At 45.5% G+C, this 26,575-nt stretch overlaps 1 protein-coding gene across 2 annotated transcripts in view; it reads left to right on the top strand.

Annotated features, from left to right (window-relative positions):
- The first annotated feature begins 1,826 nt into the window (after positions 1-1,826).
- The window catches only part of KCND3 (potassium voltage-gated channel subfamily D member 3), a 114,537-nt gene continuing 89,788 nt past the window's right edge, over positions 1,827-26,575 (top strand). For both annotated transcript variants that reach the window (XM_005142822.3, XM_005142821.3), the window contains exon 1: positions 1,827-2,935. In XM_005142822.3, coding sequence (XP_005142879.1) covers positions 1,827-2,935 — 1,109 coding nt within the window. The remainder of the gene's footprint in view (positions 2,936-26,575) is intronic.

The raw sequence follows: 26,575 nt of genomic DNA, 5'->3' as shown, positions 1-26,575 counted from the left end.
CAGCTAAAGACTGGGGCATGGTTTCAAAGTCATGTAGAGAAAGTTTGCAGCATTCAGCCTCTTCCCTGCACAGATGGAAGAACCTGGTCTCCAGGGCTGTCAGTCTGGTACTCTTAAAGCAATAAATCCCCTCTTTAGGGGGAGAGAAAAAGTACTGCATAGAAACATTGAACAATCCTTTATAGGGAGATACTGCAGGCTCTTTGCTCCAGTGTTGTGTGTATAAGCAAAGTGTCTCCTTGGGATATGTCTCACTATGGATTATTATACATTTCGTAATTACAAAACCTCTTCCAGCAGCAGTAAGATGCTTGCACGAGGGACTGCAATTGTCCTTTAGATAGTAAAACTGCACAGAAAGATATTCCACATTAAGGTGATGAACGTTAATGTGCCTTGAAGAGGAAGAGTGTTTCTGTGAGCAGTTTAGTCATTTTCACCACAGATTGATTCCATCATTTTTTATTCAGTATTTTGATGGTCTGTTGGAATCAATAATGCTGCAGCATTACTGGCTGGAATGGCAGCTTTCATATAATTAAAAACTTCAGAGTAAAACTGCCTAGAAGGATACAATTAAGCTTCAAAGGCCTGAGTCAGTGGAGTCAATGGAATTTCCATTGATAAATCGACTTTTGATACGGCCCCAAATGCATCTTCCATGATACCTTTCTCTCCAGATAATGTTATGGTAGAGTTAGAAAAACATTAGGGAAGTGAGAGTAAGTACAAGTTAAAACAGAACTTAAATATTGTAAGAACTCTGATCAATAAGAAAGAGAAAATTCAGGGCTACATCAGAACCACAATAACTACTCTAAATTCAAGAGAATGTTGGCTGACGATTTGGACACCTTGAGGTATTGCTCACCTAAAAATCAAGGGTGCAGTGAACATATTTCAACCTAATAGTCTCTCAGTTCTTCAGCTGAAGGACTTCTGCCTCTGTTAGCTAGGAAATAAACCAGGTATCTTGTCTAACTTTGGAGGCTTCCCTCATCCTGATGTTCTTGGTATTCAGGTAGTAGCTTAACCCATCAGCTTGCACACTTGGGATTCACACTGACTGGTGCTCAGGTATTTGGAGTAATGCTGCCCTGAATTCTCCTCTGAGCCAGTGGATGGATGCAATATTTCACAAGAGTAAAGCCCATCTCTAAATAAAAGAGACCAGCAAAACACTGCTGCTGAGGCCAGGTCTTCAGCTAAAGGTGGAAGAAAAGTAATGAAAACCAGAGCAGCTTTTCAATTTCTTTCAGCTGGAAATGTTCTTAGTGCAAAATCCCTTAGGTATTGAGCTGTCCTAGGAGTGGAAACCCAGCTCAGTCCACTCATGGCTTTTCCTGGCATACAAGCTCCTTGGCTGAACTGCAAGCTGATTTCACTGGAGTTCTCAGCTCTTTCTTGACAGCTGTAGTTAAACTGATGAGCACATGAGGCTTACACCTGGGGAATTATGGATTAGTCTTGTTTGTGAGGAAGCAAATATAAATTAGTGTGTTTATGCTACTTTTAAAATGCTTTTAATGAGGAATCATTTGCTATTCAAAATCTCAATCTATAATAATGCCATAACCCTGCAGAGCTGATTATCCTGTACCTTAACATCATCCTTCAAGTGGGAGATATGGGCAAGCCACTTGTTTTAATTCCTTGCGTACATACTCATGTTGGACTCCTTAACACAATGGGGCAAGACACCCCTCTTGACTGTGTTGTGTTTTTATTCTGTTCTCTATTGTAGATGGAACTGATCTGACTTCCAACAGGTCTCAAGAGCAGCCTAACCATCACCATCTTCTCCAGTAACAAGGCCTGGGGTCATCATGGCAGCAGGAGTAGCAGCATGGCTGCCCTTTGCCAGGGCAGCCGCCATAGGATGGATGCCAGTGGCCAACTGTCCTATGCCACTGGCTCCAACGGAGAAAAACAAGAGGCAGGATGAGCTGATCATTCTCAATGTGAGTGGCAGGCGTTTCCAGACCTGGAGGACTACACTGGAGAGATACCCGGACACTCTCCTGGGTAGCACCGAGAAGGAGTTCTTCTTCAATGAAGACACTAAGGAGTACTTCTTTGACCGGGACCCTGAGGTCTTTAGGTGCATCTTGAATTTTTATAGAACTGGCAAGCTGCACTACCCCAGGTACGAGTGCATCTCTGCTTACGATGAAGAGCTTGCCTTCTATGGGATCCTCCCTGAAATCATTGGGGACTGCTGCTACGAAGAGTACAAAGACAGAAAGAGGGAGAACGCAGAGCGGCTGATGGATGACAATGACTCTGAAAACAACCAAGAAGGGTCCATGCCATCCCTGAGCTTCCGGCAGACCATGTGGCGAGCCTTTGAGAACCCCCACACCAGCACCTTAGCCTTAGTCTTTTACTATGTCACCGGTTTCTTTATTGCTGTCTCTGTAATCACTAATGTCGTGGAAACTGTCCCTTGCGGCACGGTGCCTGGAAACAAGGAGCTTCCATGTGGGGAAAGATATGCTGTGGCTTTCTTTTGCTTGGACACAGCTTGTGTGATGATTTTCACAGTTGAGTATCTGTTGAGACTCTTTGCGGCCCCAAGTCGCTACAGATTCATCAGAAGTGTGATGAGCATCATTGACGTGGTGGCCATCATGCCGTACTACATTGGCTTGGTGATGACCAACAACGAGGATGTCAGTGGAGCCTTTGTGACATTAAGGGTTTTCAGGGTTTTCAGGATTTTCAAGTTCTCTCGCCATTCCCAAGGCTTAAGAATCTTGGGCTACACTTTGAAGAGCTGTGCCTCCGAGCTTGGCTTTCTCCTCTTTTCCCTCACTATGGCAATCATCATCTTTGCAACTGTGATGTTTTATGCAGAGAAAGGGTCCTCAGCAAGCAAATTCACCAGTATTCCTGCTTCCTTTTGGTACACTATTGTAACCATGACAACACTGGGGTGAGTATTACTTCTTCTTTCACTGAGCAGCAGGCAAGCATGTACTAGGAGCTTGACTTCAGTTACTCTTAAGCTTTTTCCTGGGTGCATGTTTGAAAAGGGGCTGGAACTGTTAAGGGCTTGATTGTTCTTTGCCTTACAACTTCTGCAATTTATGCTTATGTGAAGTTGTGTAAAACAGAAAAATCACTTACACCCACTTGACAAATGCTTGGCACAATGGAAATGAGTGCAGAAGGAGCAAGGCTGTGGAGTAGCAGGTCCTGTTTCACACTCCTTCTGCAGGAGAGAAAAGTTAACATGAGTGCAAGGGACCTGGAAGGTAGAGTTAATGGGATTTCAGGCATTCATTTGAGCCACAAGTTATACACAGAGTTGCTGATGTGTGTGTTGTCTCTCTGTGATGTTGGTCATGTTTCTTCACTTGACATGCCAGGAACTATACATTTCCAATGGATATCATGGGCCTCTATACTGAAAATATATGATTTCCAGGACATGATCAGTACTTAACTGAGCACGATACGGGCTTCCTGTCTGTGTTTAGTTGTGAGTTTAAAGAAACAATATGAATATGTTGTTGCAGTAGAATTTGAAGCATTCCCATGGACAGGTACAAAGATAATGATATCAAAGCAAGGGATTGTAGCCTGGAGGGCACATTTTTCCCCTATATTTCATTTCCGTCTTACAGATGTTTCTACTGAGATTATAGATTTGAGCTTCTGTTGCTCTGAACTAAAACCTTGGTAAGCAGAATGACCAAGCCCTCACCCTTATGGGGTTATATAAAATCAAGTTGGCATCACTGGCCGCTGCTTCAGGCAGGTCCAGAGTCAGGATCAAATGCAACCTCTTAATTCCACACAGCAGAACAATACACTAAGTTTACAGTTACTCTGCAGGGAGTTTTGCCACTGGAGATTCACACAGTTTAATATTCAGTTGTAGACAATTCTTGTTCCTGTAATGTGATGACCACTTTTTCTCTAAACTGCTTGTGATTTTAAACACTTCCCTGGGCTTGTTCTACATGACCAGGCTCGCAGTAGCACTTTTCAATTATTAAAATCATAATTCAGCTCTTAGAAAGGAGCAGAATCTGACATATGACAACTGCAGGCCTCAATTTCTTCATTAAGTGAAGACGAAGAACACGTCTGTCATAGTCACTAAAAGACCTTTTTTTTTCCTCCTTTTTATCATCTAAGCAAAGTTTGCACGTCCAATATGCCAAAAGCTGAGTTTCTTACCCGGGGAAAGAAGTCAGTGCTTGGTTAGCAATGGAAGCCTGGTTTCGGATGCCAGCATGCCCCAGCCTGCTGTTTCATATTCTGACTGGCCCATACTGGTCAGTTCCCACTCTCCCATCCCCTGTATCTGAGCAGCTTCAGAGGAACATGTGTGCTGGTTGGTTTGTCCACGTCTTCTCTATGAGAGGAAAATGCATGCAAACACAGCTCTGTTTTCTGGTTTCTGTTTAATAATTATGGCGCCTATCTTTATATCTGCACATACTCCTGGACATTCACACATATGTTGCTTTATATTCGTGATGGGAGAGTCTTGTTCTCTTTCCCTTCCTTTCTGAACACATGGATGGACAAACCAGAGTGCTCCTGAGGCCTTGGAAGTGTTCTCAATCTGTTGTAATCACAGAAACTAGAGATGAACGAGTGCTATAAATGAGTTGACAAGGATTTCAAAAATGAGATGTTTAAACATGGCTTTGTAAGAGTTCACTGGAAAGGGACCTATAACATGCTGTGAAAGCCTTAAAGCTTTAACTTCTGGTATTACTGACTTGGGGTTTTTCTTGCAGAACTTTAATGAAAGTAGGTGTCTGTAGAAAATACTCTGTCAGTTAAGTTTAGTGTCAAATCACAGGCTCACAAGCAACTCAGAAACCTCAATAAGAACAGACCCAAAAGAGGCCCTGTGCCCTCTGACAACACCCATCTGCCCACAACAGGTACCTATCACCCCCTTATTCAAGCACCCAAAGCCAAACGCTCTCCATTGGCTCGCTCAAAACCTCTGCCAGAAAGAGGAGCTGCTACTAAGAGCCATAAAAACCTAATTCCTGACAGATCCCTCCTTGGAGAAGCACTTTGTGGAGCCAGAGGGATGGTGCTGGGGTCCTAAGGTACCGATGGTGCCAGCTCCAGCCCCTGGCTCATGCAGCAGCTCTCACCCACTGCTTGGCATCACAGCAGAGAAACTCCTTGAGCTAGAAATGAAACTTTTGGCCTCAGGTCATTCCAGCTTCTCACTCCCACCACTGGAGTGGGTGGTTAACACCTCCTGCCCCCCTCCACTTCCCCATAAACCCTTCCAGCTTTGACAAACTGTCATTTTCACACAATATTTCATATACGTCTCTTCAGAAGTCATTTCAATATGTTTGGAAGGATCTTGTTACTTACTAATGAGAGTTCTGGCAATTCCTATCACACAGACCTTGCCAAGAAAGCAGCCAAAGTCTCTAACGTGCTTCTTAATAGTTGATGGTTGCCAGTTTACTGCTTGTGCTTCAGCAGCACTCAGAGCTTTTATGAGTATCTTAAATATTACCATTTGCCATTAAAAAGCCAGCATTTCAAGCAAGAAACTATAAAGCACAGTGGGGTTTAACTCAAATCTCTACACATATATATGTATTTTTTTTTGAACACTGAAAACACTGAAATCCAGACAAGTGAATGTTTTCCTGGCACTGGAATTCTACCATTGCTTATGGCAGGATAACTTTTCCCATTTATTAAGACAGTAAAAAATTACCTCAGTTTAAGGAAAAGTTTACTCACCACAACCAACCAAGGCTAGCGTTAGGAAACCAATAACTCTCCTACTGTTCCGTACATCACTTGCTGTTATTCCAAGTCCCTCGGTATCTTTAGGATACAACTGAATTTCCAGCTTGGTCCGGAAATGAAAAGCAATAAAAATGTATTTCTTCTTGAAGGTGAAGCACTGCATAAAATAGATTAAGTGCTGTTTGGGGGGGGGGGGGGGGTTACAAAGCAAATCGGTCTGGAGAATTCCAGGATGACTTGCAGGCTCCTTAGGCAGTTAACAACCCAAGGAGATGGGTACAAGAATTATTCTGGAATGGGAAACAAAGCAAAAGAATTAAATTATACTGACCCTGCATCTCTGATCCCTCTGCTGTGCTCGTCAGCCCTGCTTTATCAGAGGCTGGTTTTAATTTAGCATGATTTAAATTTTGCTCAGGAGGTTTTCTAATGAAAGCATTATTCTTGGGTGCATCTTAAATCAATCCAAATTACCGAAACAACTATTCCAAATTAATTCAAAATCAGCTATCCAGTTCATGCAGAAACACGTTTCTCCAGAGGCCAACAGCTACCCAGCTTCTCTCTTGCCCTTGTCTAAACCACCAAGACAATAAATATTAGCTCTGCCAGCCCCTGTTCTATGTTCTGTAGGAGGTTTTGACCCCCAGGACCCTCCATCTCAGCCACTCAGGGGCACAGTGCTGGTTCACATCGTTCACATTCACATCCCTCTCTCAGTCTCCAGCTAACCTGCTACGAAAGAGCCACCAGCTTTACATCTGCATGGAGGCAGTTTAATTATCATGCATATTGTTACCTTTCCACCAATGTGTTGGTTTAATTTGCCTCTCAATAGCCTGTGGTTGTGGATGGGGCAGCCTCCTGTTTCACAGCCCACCAGCGCACATCAAACCATGGCTGCTGTACCAGACCTCCCTCCCACTACCAAACCCCACGCTGGTTTTGCTTGGAGCATGTGTTTTTCTAAGCTTTTTATAGCTGTTTCCATTTCACCTGACAACAGCAGTACGTCCCAGGCCCTTGGGCAGTGTCTGCAACCTGAAGTGTAGGCAGCAAAGTATACTTGTGAAAACCTGAGTGCCACATCCACCTGCACCATCCCGGGACATGGAGATGCTCCAAGGTTCCGGGCAGAGCTGGGGTTCCTGGTGTGGAGTACACTGGAGCAGACACCAGCATCCCCACCAGGAACAGCCTTGAAAAAGATGAGACCTGCAGTATATCCCAAAGGACTCATCACTGAGCTCTTGGGCCATTTGTGCCAAGAAACCAGCAGTATCATGGGCCAAGGAGCAGAGGTTGGTGATGGAGTTTGTGCTGGTTGGAGCTTAGGGATAAGCTGTGTGATTTTCCAGTGCCTAACGGAGGCTGAGCTCAGTGCCCTCAGAGTGGTCCTGAGGGAATCTGTCCTCTGTCTGACTGCCCCCTTTACAATTTGCAAGAACATAATGGTTTCAAGAACACTATTCCCCTCTCAGATTCAGCTGTGCTGGTCAATGAGTGTGAAAGACACACATCAGTGCACTTGGACAACACAGTCCTATCACTATAATTCCTTTAAGGAATCAGGTTAATGCTAGGAAGTCAATAAAGCAGACATGCTGGCCTGGTTATGTCAACAGCCCGAACTGGAGCAAGATCTGAAATTTCTTGTAGCTTTTATTAGCTGAGTGCTGAGAGAATGGGGAGTTGGGATCTATTTTGGTTTGCCCTGGCTCAAGCAGGTACCCCATGGTTCTGCAAACTGTGGGTCAGAGGGAGTTCGAGAGGACTGATGCTGGATCAACCCTTCTGCAAGAAACATCATTGTTTTGCTTATTTCTTGACCTTTCTTACTTATTGGTATTCTATCACAGACAAGAAAGGGGATGAAGCAGTGAAACAGCACGTGAAATACCTGCTGCCAAACTGCTGACAGCCAAACTGGCATGAACTTACTGAATACTGACCACGCTTCTTGCAGATGCTGCCAGGTACTGTGTGAACAGAGAGCTCTCAGCAGTTATTTCTCAATGCAAGGTCCTGAAAGCACTCGAGCTCATAGTAACCTTCATTCCCTCCTTCATGCAAACTCAGACGAGTTTGTAAAGTAAGGAAAATAATAAATCATCTCTGGAGCGCTGCCATTCCTGGTTTCTCTGGGAAGATTGCTGTTTGGCTCCATAATCATATTGTGTGTGTCACTACTTCCGTAACTGCCATTAAACTGAATGTGAAAAACTGCTTTAATAGAAACACTACTTTGCATATTTAACGTCAGCGATGGGAAGAGGGGTGAGATGTGGGATATTTCCTTGGCCTCTCGCCGTTTCTCACACAGTCAACAATTCCTAAATCCAGAGGCCAAAGAACAGCTTGAATTTAATATAAAGTCCAATCAAACAATGAACTGATGGATCTACACAAAGAAGCCATTTTCTCGAGCTTTCATTCCCTTGGCTCCAGTTTCATCTTACACAAAATGTGTATCAATTCTCTTCTCCTAATGGATTTACAGATACTGTGTGCAAAATGTCTTTGTACCAGAAACTACAGGAGGAACCTTTTCCCTTTGCTATCCCGGTGTAGATCTCAGGCAAGCATCTTATCTTTGAGATATCTGCATTCACCAGAGCTGCAGAAGTATTAAAATACACATTCTCAGAGCAAACGGATATTTTTCTCTCTTAAAGCAAACAATGATCTGTCCTTAATGCTTTCTGTGGCTTTGGATATGTGTAGCGATTGCGTGTACATGCAAACACGCTGTTCTGAATGCGCAAGGCAAAATAACCTTCCTTTTGGGTAAACTCGTGTGAAAAGTGAATTATTTTGAATAAGGCCAAGTAATGATACCGGCTAAAACCGTAGCGTGGCTGCTAAATTTACCAGTGGAAGCCCTGGCAGGGATGCATCTATAGCAACTGATTTACAAATTCTTTCTAAGCTCCTCTTTCTAGTTTTTTTTAATTCCCTTTCTTTCTCGTGTGCATCACAGCGAGTGCCTGAGAAACAGAGATTAAAGATAACATTGTGTTTCACTGGAGATGAAGGGAAGTGATTGGCGTGCTGACTGGATCGGAGCTATTTTTGGTCTTATCAAATGATAATTTCATAACAGCGCTGACCCAGTAAAAGTAATTAGAGAGATTGGCTGGAAAGAAGGGACAGAATAGCCGGTGTCAGTGGGAAAGCAGGGAAAGGCGAGGTGAAGGTAAAGGCCCTGCAACAAATTAGCCAAAGCTAATTACATCTCGCAGCTGATTACAGCCTGTACAGTAGGAATCAGCATTCAGTGCAAATTCTGAGCAACACAGGTCTCTGCATCCCCCCCCAGCCTGAGGTTGATCCTATACCCAGGCACTGCCAGCACCCACCTCACCCATCACGGCGACATCTGCACATCACATCCTCACCCAGACTCTCCTGCCTGACACAGATTGAGCACAGGGCACCTAAAATACGAAACGAGACTCCTGCCCCACTTTAATAAAGGAAAACAACATGAGGCATTTTTTACTGCAGTTTCTTAAGGAATCTTAAGGGGCTAGTGGAAGGTGTCCCAGCCCGTGGCAAGGGGGTGGAACTGGATGAGCTTTAAGGTCCCTTCCACACAAACCCTTCTGTGATTCTATGATCTGTGAATTCTGCATGGCTGAAGCCACAATGGGGGAATATGTATGACCAAACCCTGCTTATTTCTAGGCTGTAGAGTGTTCCAGGCAATGTAATGCAATCAGCTCAGTAAAACAATGAAACAAAAAATACAGCAGAAGTGTAAGATAACCAGAGAACCTTTCCTCATTGCGAGCCAGCATTCTTCCCTGCCACCCATCATGCTTACAGCTGTGCTCCAGGGGCAGGAGGACAGGCAGGGTTCAGCCAAGCTCTGCCTTCTGGACACACAGTGCCTACACAAACAGATTGCGCCTATTTAACTGTTTACCACTACTACATTAGAACACATTCAAGGGCTGTAATTCACCTCTTAAAGTTACAAGTAAGTGTGGAAGAGTTATTTTAAAATCAATATCTAACAGAATGCCATTGTTCCAACATTAAAACCTGCTGGGAAATTACTGGGAGGCATGTGGCAAGTCAAATCACTGCATGCCAGGGGAGGAAACAATTCATTACTCCTTTAAAAGGTGCACATCTTCACTGGCTTTTATCCTGGTTGGAAATGAAGCTGGAGCATCTGGCTCTTTCTTTCCCTCATTCTTTCATGATTTCCCTTGTTTGTTCTGGCTCTACATTGTGGACTTTCTCTTATTGTCTGCACGAGGCCGTGTGAGGTTTGGGTGCAGGGCCAAGTGCTGTGGTGGCATTGTCACAGCTGTCGCTCCTGATGGAGACTGGCACTCTGCATATGAATTCTCTCTCACCTATAAAAGCATCTGCAACACCAACAAAACCCAAAGGGGCAGTACTCACCGTCATCCTCCAAGCAGGCTCTTCCCTGCTCTCACTGGGGAGAGCCATGGAGCATCGCCTGGGGAAGCCTGCTGCTTTAATCTGGGCCTGCCATCTGCAGCCAACTTAAAACACAGATCAGCTTTAGCTTTCTGCCTTCAGGACTTTGTGAAATTTGGCTGATGTACACCCCCAGAAAGCCCTTGAGAAAGGACTGTTTGCTTCTGAAGACAGTAGTCCTGTGGATCCAGGCTATGGGCCCCTAAGCTTAAGCTTAAATAGAGATGCAGAGGACTCGGTGCAACTGTGGGGTCTTCTAACAAGGTCAAATAGTTCCAGTAACAAATCTTGCATGTACAGAGGGAAGTGGTGCTGTTACTGAACGTGCCCCACATATGGGTTTGCTGAACCAGTGCAGGAACAACACCCTGGTACTCACAAACCTTGCCCAGCTGCCCTGCAGCAGGTTCCCTTCTAACAGCTTCTGTTAATCAAACAACGCATCCTCACCATGGGGAAGTACCCGGAGCTTTTATTATGGGTAATTATTTTTCACGCACTTACTGCTTTATTCTCTCTGTACACGTGACTCCCCTTTGCCATCCACAGACACAGACTGCTGTTGGTTATCTCTTCGTGCCTGTAGATACAGGGTTTCACATCAGATGTGAGAACAGCAGATGATAAAATCTTGAGTCCCTTTCAGCCTTTAAGACCTAAATGTGCAGCCTTGATAACAAGATTTCACCCCACACCCAGACAGCCCCTTTGTTTCTTCTCTGTACCAAGGAAACACTATTATTTAGTTCTGCTTATTTCCCCACCCAGTTGCCACAAGCCTCAATTCCATGTCTCCATGCTCTACATGCACTTTTGGGGTATAATTTGGAGACAACACGTCATCAACAGTATGCACTTTTCTCTATGTTTGATTGACCTGGAGCACAAGGGAGCATCCTCCTTAAATATTAATTACCATCACTATGGAAAGAACAAAAATAGCACTTTATTTTTCAATAGGGTAATGCAAGGCAGCTATTCTCGCAACCTAATGCTTGGCAGAAGTAAGCTATCTGCAAAGGGAAAGATGAAATGGGAGAAAGCTGCTCTGAGCTGCTTTTTCCTAGAGTCTATCTACATCAGGGTCTTAGTTTGCATCAGGAATGCTTGCTGAAAGCAACCTCCATCATCCTGTCCTTGCTGCCATTTGGCTCACAGCACAAAGAGGTTTCAGAGCATGCAAACTGCGTTCCTTCTGGACAAAGTACAACTGGAAGATGCACTCCAGGAATGCATCTAATGTGTTCTTACTGCTAATGGGCATTCAGTCCATGGACCACATCAGGATGTGGTTAAAATTAATCCTCCCTGAGCTGTGCACTGTAGAGATGCTTGGTCCCCTGCCCTAGCTCAGCTCCTGTTGAGCTGCACTACTTGCTAATGTAGATATATTTATTCTTTCCCTGCAATTGATGTCAGAACTTGCTCTCAATTATAATCCTTTTGGAGGTTTACACAGTTTGTTGGCCTTTTGTCATCAATACTAAATGGAGAAAAGCTCCAATTGCTTCTTTGTGACTCTTCAGAGGGAAGACAGGAGTAGGCTGTTGTCGATTTAACAGACTCTGACACCTCCGTTACTCCACTGCACGAGAGCCCTTTTCTAGTAATCAGTGTCTGAAATGAGTAGAAACAGGACTGAAATTTACCACTTTGAACATGAATCAATGAAGCATTATTGCCAACACGCATCCTTCACTGCCACACATTTCAGTTGTGCTGCTGCTGGTTCAGGAAGGCTGAAAACCCCTGTCCTCCACCCAGCTTTGCACCTTTTTATCAAGCTCCCTCTCTAATCTCTGCATAATTAACCAAACGTGAAATCCTTGGCTTCTGCCATGCATGTGTGTGCTTCAGAACTTCCTGCAAGACCACAGGAGTGTGTACAGATGGGCAAGTGTGGTCAGCTCGCAGGAGGCAATCACAACTTTTCCTTGGTGCCTCTTTCGTTTTGCTGCCTACTTGCATCTGCCTTACCGTCTGTTCATCAATCCAGGGAGCATCCATCATGTAAGAGGATGAATCCTACTGAGTCAGACACTCAGCTTCAGTTCATGAAATGAGCTGGCATCATATTCTTGCCTTGGCACACTAGATGCAAAAGACTTCAGCCCTTTTAGATACTTTTCTGCTGCACAGATCTAGCAGGCCGGGTTAAATAATAGAAACGTGCATTCAGCAAGAGAGCTGTTGAATGAAAACCTGCAAACCAGATGAAATGAGATAAAAGTCATCCTTCTGCTAAGGGTCAAATCAGCTGAGCTGAAGGGATATGAGGTTTTGGGCTGCGGAGGGCTGAGCAGGATGAGTTCCACCACTAATGAGCTTAGTGAATAAGCTCATTACCTAATGAGCTCTATTGAACAAGCTTCATTTCCAGCCCAGGGAAAGCCTTCCAACTAGATAAAGCATAGGTAAACAGATCCATCAGTGTACACACAGAAGACTCATCTGTAACTCCAGAGCAAAGTCACGGTCATTGACAGAGCCCTTCCTGAAGGCGCAGATGTCAGGATGGATCAGAAGAGCAACAAATAGCAGAGGCTCTTTCCTAGTTTTGACCCTTCTTTACAAAGCCCAATGCACCCAAGACTGCTCACCAACCTGAGCCGGTAACGCACCCATGTCCTAATAACCTTCTATCAGCATTAACATAGGACTGCCCTCCATGTAGGACACCACAGAGCTGAACAAGATAACCTCCAGAGGTCCCTGCCAACCAAAATTATCCTATAACCAAATGCTCCTGAAACGGTGCATCTCTGTGGATCTCCATCTGAAATCCCAGCATTGCTCCTGTGGCCTGGGAAGATGTGTTAGATCAGGTGCCACACCTTGCCAGATGGCCTGAAGAAAACCTGACATCCACATTGTCTTGTGGGCAATATATCACCCAGAAAGGTCAGACTCTTCAAGCAACTAGTCTGGAAGGAATGGTCCATCATGCACCCACATGCTGTTTAGCACAGTTCTCAGTTCTCTTGGCTTGGAAGTGAAAGGAGAAAATGAGATTTCAGAAAAGAAGGGCCTTACAGATACTGAAAGAAAACCCCTTAAACCTTGTCTTCTACATAGTAACACTTCCATTGAATTTACCATTTGTTTCTTAGATTTTCAGCAGGTCCTGAGGTATTGTTTAAACTATTCAGCTCCTATGGTTGTGCCTCTCTCAGACACTGCTGCCGTCCATCCTCTGTGGTGGTCTAAGCAGAGATAAAATATGTTTGAAGAGAAAAAAGGAAGGAAAAATGCTGAACTTTGCAGTAAAAATAACTGCTAAAAGGGTTTTTAGGAGAAAGCAGGTGCTCAGCCTTGAGAATACATATATTTAAACCTCTGCATGCCCCTCAGGTGCACATCAGAGGGTAAATAAACATGCACATAGCTCGCTTGTACATGTCAGTGCATATTCCCATGACTGCAGCAGGAGAGCCTGACACCAAATGTACTGTGAACTGAAAACGAATTTCAGCAGCTTTTGTGATTCATTCTTTGTCAGATACAAAGGAGGCGTCTGGAGCTGCCTTGTCACCCGTGTGCAGGGGGCTCATTTGCTGCTGCAGCACTGCAACCCCACTCCTCAGGCTGTGTGCATCCTTCCAGGGCTGCCTCACTGTCAGCCCCTATGCAACTCCACCTATGTAAATAACATTAATGGTCCTGCCCATTCTGATCAGTGGGAACCAGGAGTAACTTCATTACAGTCAGTGAGTCACCCCAGTGAAAAACAAGTGTCACTGACAGCTAAACTGGGCTCTGTGGATTTGAATAGGTCGGGCTGTAATTTGGGAGACGTGTTATGCACTGCTTTTATGGGAGAGTCATTATGGCAAGAGATGCCTTTTGGTGTCAGCTCCTCCACAGAGCCATATCTCACCTTTCATGTTTGCCAGTACTTTCCTTGGACATCCCAGCAATTTCCAACACTCAGTATTAGATGCACCATTGTTGGAGAGGATTTGTGTGCCATGAATAATTCAAAACAGAGTGGGCAGACAGCACATCTACTACCTATAGCACTTGACTATACAATAAATTAAATCCACCCATTAAATTAGTATGCCATTAAATTATGGAAGTGTTCAGGGCCAGGTTGGAGCAACCTGTTCTAGTGGAAGGTGTTTCTGCCCATGGCAAGGGTTGCAACTGGATAAGCTTTAAGGTCCCTTCCAACACAAACTATTCCATGACTCTATGATCACAAACTGAGAAATAAGGCATTTATCGGCATAGCTGTGCATACTGAATGCTTTATACTTATGTGAAATACTTACACTGAAAGCAATTGGCAACTAAATGCAAGTCAGACGAGGATATGTGGAAATCTGTAGGAATTAAGCACATCTATTGCACCCTGCTCTCAGAGCAGAGTCCAGAGGATGTGCATGCAGACAGACAGATGAAACCACCGGCCACAGCAGAGCACACACAGACATACAGGACACTCACAGCTCTTTAGCAGTCACAGCACCTTTGCTGAACTTGATTTACAATCCCACATAACTTAACACAACCGATGGCCAATAGTATTAGTGCAACCCAGTAAAGGAGCAGGAGCTACTTGGCAGTGCTAGTTGAATATCTCCAAGTCAAAGGAGGCAGCTTCCTTTGACCCTGATGCACCCCGTGTAATGGGTTACTTTTATCTGGTTCTCAACCTCACTGCTGGATTGCTCAGAATGATCCAGCTCTTTCTCTAAGGGCTGGCATCACATTTGATACAGGATACTGTAAATCGTGTTGCAGAAGTAGGATGTCTTGTGTCCTGCATTTCTGGATAATGTTTCTCCCTCATGAGCTGTCACAGTGGCTTAGTGTAATGGGCTTCTGAAGGCCAGATATAACTGCCAAGGGATGAGGCTGAAGGGGTTTTTAGGCAGCAGTGACTTTTTCCCTCATCCAGTCCTATCATCAGGGAAAGATATAAAGGAAAGTATATCATCATCTTTGCTTCTGTGAAAGCTCTCGCTATGACTCAGGACAAAAAGCTTCATGTGAACAAGGCAGAATTACAACTTTGTGCTTCCCATAGCAGCCTTTGGCAGGCATTTGGGAAGGGCCCAATGACCATTTGTCAATTAGTGGTATAAATCTGTGTGCCAGGATTCTCGAAGCCAAGAGACACTCAGATTCCACTCTTGACTATGAAACAACAGAGATCCAAAGTCTTCTCCACTGTGTTCTGCTCTCCTGAACACCCAAAAGCAGTTGAGATCTGCTGGGGAATGACCTTTAGAGATGGAAAAACCTCTGATACACTGAATCCCCAGCTATCTGGGATTTAATCAGCTAAACATGAACAGTCAGACATCCCTCATCCCATACCTGGATCACTCCAGTTACAATTCTGCTGCAAGATGGGCACTGTCTCCACCCGAGCTCAGAGACCAGAGGTCCAGAGGGTGAAGGTGACCTGACAGTGCTCATACAGTGCATCACTAATCAGCTCCATTGCCTTACTTGTGTGATGCAATCTAAATAAAATATCAAAGAGCTCAATCTCCTCTCACAGATAAAAGGAGAGAATGGTAAAAAAAAACCAAACCCACACGGAATTTTAGATGAAGGAATAAAAGATGTTCTAGAGGGCTGTGTTCCCCTGCCTTATGGGGCAAGGCTGAAAATGGTTTAGCAAAATGCAAAGGAAAGTTGTTTCTTTCCCAGACGCTGATTTAGTGTTTAATACCAAAATACTCTAAGTGGCAAATCTGCAGAATCATGTAGCCAAGAAATGCATGTGCGCCTAAGGAAACGCACACAGAGCTCACTAGACGCTGCCAAGAGCTTGGCATTGTGCTCAACCTATGGATGGGCTGTGTCTGTTGGAGGCAGTGACTCAGTGAAGCAGTTGTGGATGTTCCACACCTGCCTCCCCTCCCATGGGCCTGCAGCTCTTTCTGTCCCTGTTGTGGCCTTTCCTCATGCTAAACGTTGCTTAATGAAATACTACAAGGTGACTGTCCACTTTAAACAATCATATGCAAGACACATAATGCCAATAGTCAAGAGCCCACACCATAAACACTTCCATAACATGGGAATAATAGGCAAATTTCATGACCTTCCTATGGAAGCGCGGTGAATAAAAGAAATCAAGAGAGCAGAATTTCCAGGCCAGAGCACACAGCATCCAGTGGGCTCAAAAGACATCTTAAAATCAGCCACATGCAGTTCTGAAGTCCCATGGATACAGCAAGTGTATCCTTAGCCATAACCCTCCATGCATCCAGATGGGAGCAAATGAGACTGTGTGGGTATGAAAAAGAGTCTTGAGGATTATGTGTAAGATGTGAAAAGCAATCACGCTGCTATAAACGATAAAACATAACCATAAAATAAAACACTGAAGGCCTGAACGATTGGGCACTGATGCAAAGTGATTTTTAAATGCTACCATTCAGAATGGTAGAAAATAATATCCCTCTTGCAAAAAAAATGCAGTACTGAGTGGTAGAAAATAAAACCCACTACAGAGAAGGCAGCCCTGAGGAAAGGCATGGCAGAAGCACAGGTCTCCCTCCTCTGCCTAGCCCATCACCTCCAAAGGTTTTCCTTTCTCAGTGCTCAAACTTCTACATAATTCAAGAGGAGTTCAATATGTGCTGTTAGATAGGTCTGTATGCAGAAAGCTGCAGCAGGATGCGCACCCACAGGCAGGGATACAACAGGGCTGACAGATATTTTACCCCATTTCTCAAAAGTATTGCACATGTGGACGTCAAAACAGAATTATCATAATTGGTTTAATGCATAGACATGTCAAAAACTTGCTCTTCGTGTGTGGAGAAACTCAGTTAAAGCTCAAATGAGACTAATCAGCATAAGGGAGGAATTCAGTACCCTTCTGGAGACACATGCGCTGGGCAATACTCTTCTACTCTGTGTCTGGGCTGATGTGCAATTGAACAATCTGCATCCTGGGCTAATCATCCACACGAAACACATTGAGCATCTCAAGGAGTGGCAGGAAATGAAGCCTCATACTTCAGAGATTGGGCTGATGAAGAGATCACATGCAGCTGTTAGGAGAACTCCTCTTCCTCCTCCCCAAGCGCCCCCCATGGCCACCAATCCCTCGCAGGATATGAGACTCCTGACAGCAGCATTGCAGGGAGCATCCTCTGAACCAAAGAGATATTGGCTTTCTGCCCACGGTGAATAATGGGCTTTGTCAGGAATGATCTATTTAAAAACTAAGTACTACCCGGGGTTGTCTTTCCAACAGATCATTTACAGGGTACCACGTTCACAGTGCTGTGGGCTCCCACATGGGGACAATCAGGTTGTGGCCGGCTCATCAGGACAGCAGTGAGGCAAGGGCAGGACACAGGCATAGATCCACATGGCAAAACCTGCAAGGCCCCATAATGCCATCAGCTTTCCCATGGACACAGAGGAAGGGGACAAAGTAAGAGCATAAGCAGCTAAATGGAAATTGCTTATTTCCTTCCCAAAAGCCTTTTACTACAGGGAGAACGAGTATCATACTTGGTCCTCATTCATCCTGTCCTTCACACAGAGATGGGAGCTGCCTAACAGGGCAGGGTAGGGGGATCACAGGTCAAAGTCACTTTTCTGTCCCTCTTAGGTGTTTGTTAGTGCCAGTGTAAGCCCAGGATTAATCACTAACCCTAAAAGACTCTTTCTTAGGGACATAGGGATGAAGAGAGCTGCAAAGGGACGCTTATCTCTGCTGCCTCTCCTGCTGCCTGTTTCACAGCCTGCATCCTCCCAGATTGTCTTTTCTCCCCTTCCATCTGAGCCATGCTCTGCTTTCCTCTCCCTTAACCCAGCAGTGGGTCTGTGCTTCCACTCCTGCAGAAAGAGGGGCAGTGTCCGTGCTGCAGCCGTGGAGGTGACCCGAGCACAAAGCTGTCCCACAACTCAACTGCTGCAGCAGTTGTAATGCTGCCACATCTGCAACCCCGTGACAGCTCCGAGGAGCAAACAGCTGCTGTCTGAGACAGTCCTGGTGACGTGAGATGGTTTCAGAGACAAATGTTCTCCCAGCTCACTATTGACACATGGGACGGGTAAATGAGATTTACTTTGGCATCTCATTCACTTCTCAATCCATCTTCTCTAGTACTTTTCTCCCCTCCAGCCTGTACGTGGAAAGGTCAATCAGTTTAATTATGGATGTTAGACACATAGGTGCCATTTGCAGCTCTGCTAAGTGTGCTCACACAACTGGAACCCTCTTGCATCAAGTATAACAGCAACAGGTTTCTTACTGCAGCAAAGAAACCTCCCCAGGTGCTCAGTGGACCAGGACAGAAGAAATGACTAACTGAAGAGCAGTGAGTTTTAATGACATTTCTGCAGCTTCACCAGGGCTGTCAGAATATGCTACAAATGTTTATTAAAGTTCACTGCCTTCCTAAATAAACACTGACATCTCTGTTTAACACAAATACAAGTCAGCAAACACATGAACCACACAGCACAAACCATGCAAGAAAGAATTCTATGCTCCCCTATGCTTTTCAGTGGAGCAGGGGAACCTCTGCAGTCCCTCAGACCATGCCATGTACCTGAACAGCAGGGACACATCACTCTGAAGGCAGCCTTGATAGGCAGCCTTGATCACATCATTCCATCACTAAAGACCCTGACTTCCATGGATGGTGACCACAACAGGTCCCCTCCTGTGGACAGCCAAGGGGTGGCACCAATAGATTCTGATATAGGTAGTCAGCCTGGCAACTTGCCCACCTGTAGTTTTCTTGCTAATCACTGTAACACCACCCCAGTGGACAATTCCACTGACAAAGTGGGTACTTTTGATACCTGTCACTTCACATTGTGGTTCTCTTTGGTATTCCCACGTTTAAAACCCTTTGAGAAGCAGAGGCACAAACCCCTTAAGGGACTATAAATGGTTGACTGAGATTTGTGTGTGGTTTCCATCCCTGTAGAGAAACCCACAGAATCCTATAGGGGTCAAAACAAGCACAGAAATTCACCACCAGTAGTTCCCTTAGTCTTTGGAAATGATCCTATCGTGTGGCAATATAAACTTCACTTTGAAATAAAGGACACTTTAGGATTTTTAATTGCATCCTAACCTATCATTAATTGGCCTTTATGCAGTGAGCAACATCACAATAATAGGTCTGCAAACCCTGTGTGGAATACAAATGGGCCACAAGCAGGGGAGAGCACCTGAGTGTGCTGGGGCCAGCAGCGCCGTGGGAGCTGATGGACTCAGCCAGCACCACAGAGACTTCCTCATTATCCAGTGGCCTTTGGTTGACTGGAATTACTTTCAAAGCAAGCAACATCAGAAAAACATTCCCACACACCGCAGGTTTTGGCATTCACTCATCAGAGAGGCATAAAAGAGCTCTAGAAAGTGATGGCTTTGAGCAGCTCTGAAAAGTCACATCTTAAATTTATTCCCGTAATAATGAGGCTAGCGAACAATTCTGTCAGCAAGATTTATTGGCACACCTCACGTTGATGTTTTCATGTCATTTCTGAACTTCCCATAAACAAAGGGTTTTACAGCTAATAAAAGTAATAATCCCAAGGGCAGGAATTTGTTTATGGCTCTGGCTGCATGCGTGCAGTCTGCCTGCATCTGTGCCACAGCACCCAAGGGACCGATGCTGCAGGATGTTCAGCATGGCCCTGGCCATGCTTACAGGTCACTTGTATCTACCAGTAGTGCACAGAACCTGAAGATTATAGAATAGTTTGGGTTGGAAGGGACCTCACAGCTCCTCCAGCTCCAACCCCTGCCACAGGCAGGGACCCCTTCCACTGGAGCAGCTGCTCCAAGCCCCTGTGTCCAACCTGGCCTTGAGCACTGCCAGGGATGGGGCAGCCACAGCTTCTCTGGGCAACAGCTCCACTGCTCTTGTGCTGTCCTCAGGAGGTCTTTCACAGTGCACAGGAACAGTTAATCAGTCTCAAAGCCAGATTTCCTCCCTTGGCTTCCTTCTGGCCACCTCAGCCTTCCTGCTTCATGTGCCTTACCCTTCACCACCCTTCCACATATCCCAAAGCCACAGCTGAGCAGCCTTTTGCCAGGGACAAGGGCAGCTGCAGGAGCCTCACTGGGGAGCAGAAAGCCCTCAGTGTGGGTCCACAGAGGCCAGGAGCAGATGGGATGCAGGACCCAGCCCTGCTGCAGCACAAACCCCTCTGCTCTACAACACTGGGATAAAGTCCAGGTCCTGTACGTGCCCTGTGCACAGGGACAGGGTTCGCTCTCCAGTTTTAAGAGTGAGGTTCCCAAATCCTTTTGGAAATACAGCATTCCCAGGTAGCTTTGATGCTTTCATGCTGTGACCATCCCTAAAACACAGCTCCAGGCAGAGCGACAGCTCTGGCACCGGCTGCATTGGAGCCAGTAACACCTGAGACCTCTCCACACACTGTGCTGGCTGGGGATATTTCCCAGCAGAAAAGTGTTGTCTTTTGGGGAATATGATATCCTAATTCTTGTTGACATTGCATTTCACATGCTATTAAATGAACCCCTTCTGAAGAATGAAACAAGTTTGCTACAGAAGAAAGAAAATAATGCACGCTTTAGAACAAAACAAGCTCATGATTTGTTTTTCTGATACGGATAACATATACAGAATCATAGAAACATGGGTTTGGGTTGGAAAGGGCCTTAAGATCATCCAGATCCAACCCCCCTGCCACGAGCAGGGACACCTCACACTAAACCATGGCACCCAAGGCTCTGTCCAACCTGGACTTGAGCACTGCCAGGGATGGAGCATTCACAACGTCCCTGGGCAACCCATTCCAGTGCCTCAGCACCCTAACAGTAAATATATGGTAATTAATATATGGTGCAAAACATCCAGTCAAGATTAAACAGTACAGCTCTATTGCACGTAATAGTGTACTGATGACTAATGTAACACCACTTGCTACTACTGCTACTGCTATTTCTCATGGAATCACAGAAAGGTTTGGGTTAGGAGGGACCTCAAAGCTCCTCCAGCTCCAACCCCTGCCACAGGGCAGGGACCCCTTCCACTGGAGCAGCTGCTCCAAGCCCCTGTGTCCAGCCTGGCCTTGAGCACTGCAGGGATGGGGCAGCCACAGCTTCTCTGGGCACCCTGTGCCAGCGCCTCAGCACCCTCACAGGGAACAGCTTCTGCCTCAGAGCTCAGCTCAGTCTCCCCTCTCTTGGGCAGGTTCAAGCCATTCCCCTTGGCCTGTCCCTACATCCCTTGTCCCAAGCCCCTCTCCAGCTTTCCTGCAGCCCCTTTAGGCACTGGAGCTGCTCTCAGGTCTCCCCTTCAGGAGCCTTCTCTTGTCCAGGCTGCCCCAGCCCAGCTCTCTCAGCCTGGCTCCAGAGCAGAGCTGCTCCAGCCCTCGCAGCAGCTCCATGGCCTCCTCTGCACTCACTCCAACAGCTCCAGGTCCTTAATGTTTCAGCCAGTCACAGTATTTCTAATTAAACCCATCTCTCTCTTTGTTAGCAAGTAGAGCTGAAATGCCTTCTGTAAATATCCAGGTTTGTATCTGCAATAATATGCTGCTGGATAATGGAAGGGCAAGTGTAAGGGAACCTAAATGAATCATTTTTTATTTGAGCAATTTAGCAGTGACATATCAATCATTTCTGTGCCAGGTCTGTGGAGTAAGCAGATATCCTGACACGTTTTATACCTTTCTTTGAACAATATAAAATGACCTTAGGAGATAGACCAAGCTGCTAAAGGTGGCTGTGAATCTCTTTTAATGACAAAATGGAGCAATGAGGAGAGGGACACCCTGGCCTGGCAGTGTGGGCAGGAGGATACATGGGGATGGTGGGTCTGCAAGCAGGGGACAGGCCATTGCTGGGGGACCAGAGCTCCCAGCTTTGGTAGCATCACACTATGCAGAAACTCCCACAAGAACAGCTACCATAAACACACATCTTCCTCCTGCTTTTAACTCCCAACGTGCTACATTCATCTTCTGTGGTGATTAAAGCTCAGCAAAGTCATTAATACTGAGGCTTTCCTCACTGTGTCCCATTAAAGAAATAGACTTCCTTACTTATTTAAAGGAAATAACCCCCTTTTCCCCATCTAGAGCTGATTTCATAGGGGAAGTGTAACACTGACAAATAATGCTGAGGACTGCATTTGTATATGGCTAACCAACAACTTTCTGAACACTGTAAAAGCACCATGTATGGGCTAAACAAAGGCTGCTATCTGCAGAAATCACACAGGTTCACCATGGCAATGCAGCAAAGCAACGTGCAGGGGACGCTGTCCCACAGCTCTGCCCATGGGCTGCAAACGTGGGGCTGAACCGTGGGCTTCCTGCCATCCCATTCCTGGGCAAAGCGAGGGTTTAGGGACAGACCCGCAGCCTGAGTGACCCCAGGACTCTCACTCTGCCAGCCCAGCACCTCAATGATCTGCCCCAAAATGCTAGAACCTAGAAAGAGGGAAAACTCTCCTGAAACAAGGAATAATTTCGAGGCTGATGTGAACTTCTCCCTTCTCAGGTTGTAAAGTGGGATTATGTCATATAATAGCCTTAAAGATATGCCCCAGGGCCAGTCCCTTTTACAGTGAATAATACCTAATCACCCATTTCTTCCCATATAATATGCTACCACCTTCTAAATTTGTCAATCTAATTAGCTCTTTTCCCTAACACTCACTATGATTAAATCTGTATTAAAGCTTTCTGTGCAGCACAGGAGCAGACACACCTGAGCATTGGCTAAATATAGTAGAGGACAATATTTAATGGGTTATTTTTAATGGATGCTGGAACTGCTGCATAAATGAATTCTGATTTGAGTTTCCTCAGCCTCCTTATTTTTTATCTCAGCTCCCTTAAATTGTATATCAAGCAGATAAGAATAATGGAGAAACTTACCTGGCACCATCCATCAAGTATCCTTCAGAACTAAATTAACAATGAGCACTTTATGCAAAAAAAGGAGGAAGAAACTGGATTTCTTTATACTTCAGCTCCATCTTTTTATAAGATGCGTCAGACTACACATATCTGGACTCACCTCCCATGTGGTTTAAACAGGGCAAGCCTAAAGGATGGAAACAATTCCTAAGTATGTTTGTAACTTGCATATGATTTAGGAAGATTTGCATGTATTTGGGGTAACTAAAAGGCCTGTTTGTGCAGCAGTGACCTGATCCCCTTTCACAGACCACATCAAAGTTACTGTTGATTCAAAGCATCAGTGAACCACCAATGCCTAAGAAGTTTGTCACACACCAGTGCTCTGCAGGCTCAAGCACGAAGGTAAAGCTGCTTTCTCCACTCAGACTGTGGGCACTCCTTGGAGCTGCAGCCCCAGAGGAGATGGGAGATGCCAGGCAAAGCACTGGGAATGCAGCCTTGAACTCCATCAGCTCCATGGGGAAAACTGGCCCTGTTCTCTTCTGCAGAGCCCAGGGGATGTCAGAATGTTCCCTGAAGCGACAGGCTCAGGATGCAGAGACTCAGGGGTTATCTGAGCTGTGCCAAAGCACAGGATAAGAGCAGTGGAGCTGTTAGAGCGAGTGCAGAGGAGGCCATGGAGCTGCTGCGAGGGCTGGAGCAGCTCTGCTCTGGAGCCAGGCTGAGAGAGCTGGGCTGGGGCAGCCTGGACAAGAGAAGGCTCCTGAAGGGGAGACCTGAGAGCAGCTCCAGTGCCTAAAGGGGCTGCAGGAAACCTGGAGAGGGGCTTGGGACAAGGGCAGGTAGGGACAGGCCAAGGGGAATGGCTTGAACCTGCCCAAGAGAGGGGAGACTGAGATGAGACATCATAAAAAACTTGCTTGGAGCAGCTGCTCCAGTGGAAGGTGTCCCTGCCTGTAGCAGGGATTGGAACTGGAGGAGCTTTAAAATCCCTTCCAACCCAAACCATCCTGGGATGCTGTGAGTGTGGCAGATGTTCCCTGGAGATCTCCCATTGGAGCAACAACTGGGTTGTCTCAGCCCTTGAGAGCAGGAGTGACTCAGGGCTATATCCTGAGTCTTAAAAGAGAATTTTAATTGCTCAGTGCAACTTGCAACCAAAGAGGCAAAGCAGGAAGGATGGGAGACCTGGCAACACCAGCTCCCAGAAAAAAGGATAACATTCTCTGATGGGATCTCTTCTAAGTCCTTTCACCATCATTCATTAGGAAGTTAGATGGAAACCACGCTGATGTCTCTGGGGTTCCTAACTACCTTCACAACACCCCACAAAGGTCTCAGTGTGCTTCTAATCGGAATACTTCCTGTTGCCAGTGCAGGAATTCAGCTGAATCCTGTTGTAAGGCTTGAAAGTCAGTTCCTGGCCCATTTAACTACACAGCCATCTCTTTCATTAGAGTCCACTGGCAGAAAGATAACCGATTCCATCTCCATAATTACAAAGACATCCACAGCAGGAGACAATAAGGTTGTTTCTTATGGAGGATTTGAATTACTTCAATTATTGTGTCTGCAGCCTCCCATTCAGGGAGCATGAGGTTTGGGATTACTTTAGAGCAATCAATTGTGCCTGATTGGTTATATTCAATACAACTAGATGGGAGACTGGGTTTTTGTTCCCTTTAGGCAATGCAAGCTCAAAGACCTGCAAAATCTCTGTGCCCCCTCCAGGGCTGTCTCTTGAACAGAACAAAGGCACAGGCTGCAGAAAGGAGAAACTAATAATATTCTTGGGTGTATTTATTTTAGGTTGCTTCTTCCTGAAAGCACAGTTTATCCTCACACGTCATCCCCTGAATGCAAAGAGCTGTGCTAGGGAGGTCAGTGCCATCAGCCTCCCTTTGCAGGTGAAGAAACTGAGGCACAGAATTGAAAGTGATGTTGGAAAAGGAATCGCTTCTGCTCATGTTGCAAAGGCAAAAGGAGGTCCAGTTACAGTGCAAGGGTAGATTTGGCTTCCAATAGAGTGCAGAAATAGAGCAGGAAGGTGCTTTGAACCCATCCCTGACCAAAGCACGGATCCATTTCAGGGTGAGTTCACTCTGCCAGCCGAATCCAGCCACGCTGCAGTGTGGTGCCAGTGCAAACGAAGTTCTCAGGACTAACTAAAATGCACTTTTTCCTTTCTCTTCTCTCTGCTAGTCAATAGGATAAACAGTAGGCTACTGGAATACAAAGAACTTGCTTTGTGCATTGTGGATTCTCAAAGATGCTTTACAGCATTAGATAGCAAACACAAAAGCTGAGCTGATGATGTGTTTATTTGTGTACAAATGTGTTCCTCTGGTGTCACTTTTGGCATGGAAGAAATGTTTCTGCCTAAACACTTCAAAATGGCCAGAGGATTTGATCCTCATTAAAAGATTTGTAATCCTGTCTCTGGAAGGCACGCAGAAAAATGGGTATGCCTCAAAAAACTACAACACATTAATGGGTTTTACATCACCCACGCCTGTTTTGCCAGACCTCCAACTTACATTTAATGTGAAGCATAGATATGAGCTTGGGCTGGATTAAAATTCCACACCGAATTCCACAGTGAATCTCTGCTGAACTTGCTGTCATCTCTAGGAGCCGTGGCCAACGTTAAGAACTCCAACAAATCTGAGTATCTTACTGGCTCCAAGCTTATTGAATTTCCTTAAAGTTTCCCCTGAGAAAAGATTGTTTTTCCCTTCATTTCCACCTCTGATCAAAGCCTTAATGCCCAAGCCAGATCACCCCATTAAACTAAGACCATGTAATACTTTCAGGTGTGTTTCTTCATTAGCCTAAAATCTCTTTGGGGGAGGTAGGAGAATTGTAATTTTTGAGTAAAACATGTATTTGGGAAAGCTCTGCTTATGAGAACAATGCACTGGTTCAGCACTCCAAGCTTCAGCACATATCATTTCAGCAGGTGATCAAATCCCACCGCCTTAACCAAAGCACTTCTCTAAGCAGGTTCTTTACAGACTGGTTTAAGCATCAGCTTTGCTGTGCTCTGGTCTCCAGCTTAGCCCTTTTCACGGTGAGCTGCCTAAGACAGCAGCACCACCTCTCTCCACAGCTACACAGAGAGAGTCGCAGAAAGTAACATCATTCACTCCCCAGGGAAACTGAAGTGGCTCTGTTGGAGCTGGTTTCTGCAGTGGAAAATGGGAGATGCTAGCATTATCAGTGACGTATAAGACCACAGAATCCCAGACAGGTTTGTGTTGGAAGGGACCTTAAAGCTCATTCAAATCCAACCCCTGCTACGGGCAGGGACCCCTTCCACTGGAGTAGCTGCTCCAAGCCCCTGTGTCCAGCCTGGCCTTGAGCACTGCCAGGGATGGGGAATCCTGTGAAATAAACTGTGAAATAAGGCTGTGCTTTTGCAGCTCCTGCCCCAGCTGAAGTTACCTCATCCTGGGACAACCTCCAGCTCCTACGTCTGATTTGCAAACAAAAGAAGGATGAAAAAAAAACAAGATAAAATGAAAAAGAC

This window comes from Melopsittacus undulatus, chromosome 16, assembly GCF_012275295.1.
Source record: "Melopsittacus undulatus isolate bMelUnd1 chromosome 16, bMelUnd1.mat.Z, whole genome shotgun sequence".
Classification (NCBI taxonomy): Eukaryota; Metazoa; Chordata; class Aves; order Psittaciformes; family Psittaculidae; genus Melopsittacus; species Melopsittacus undulatus.
This window is presented reverse-complemented; position numbering and strand designations above follow the sequence as displayed.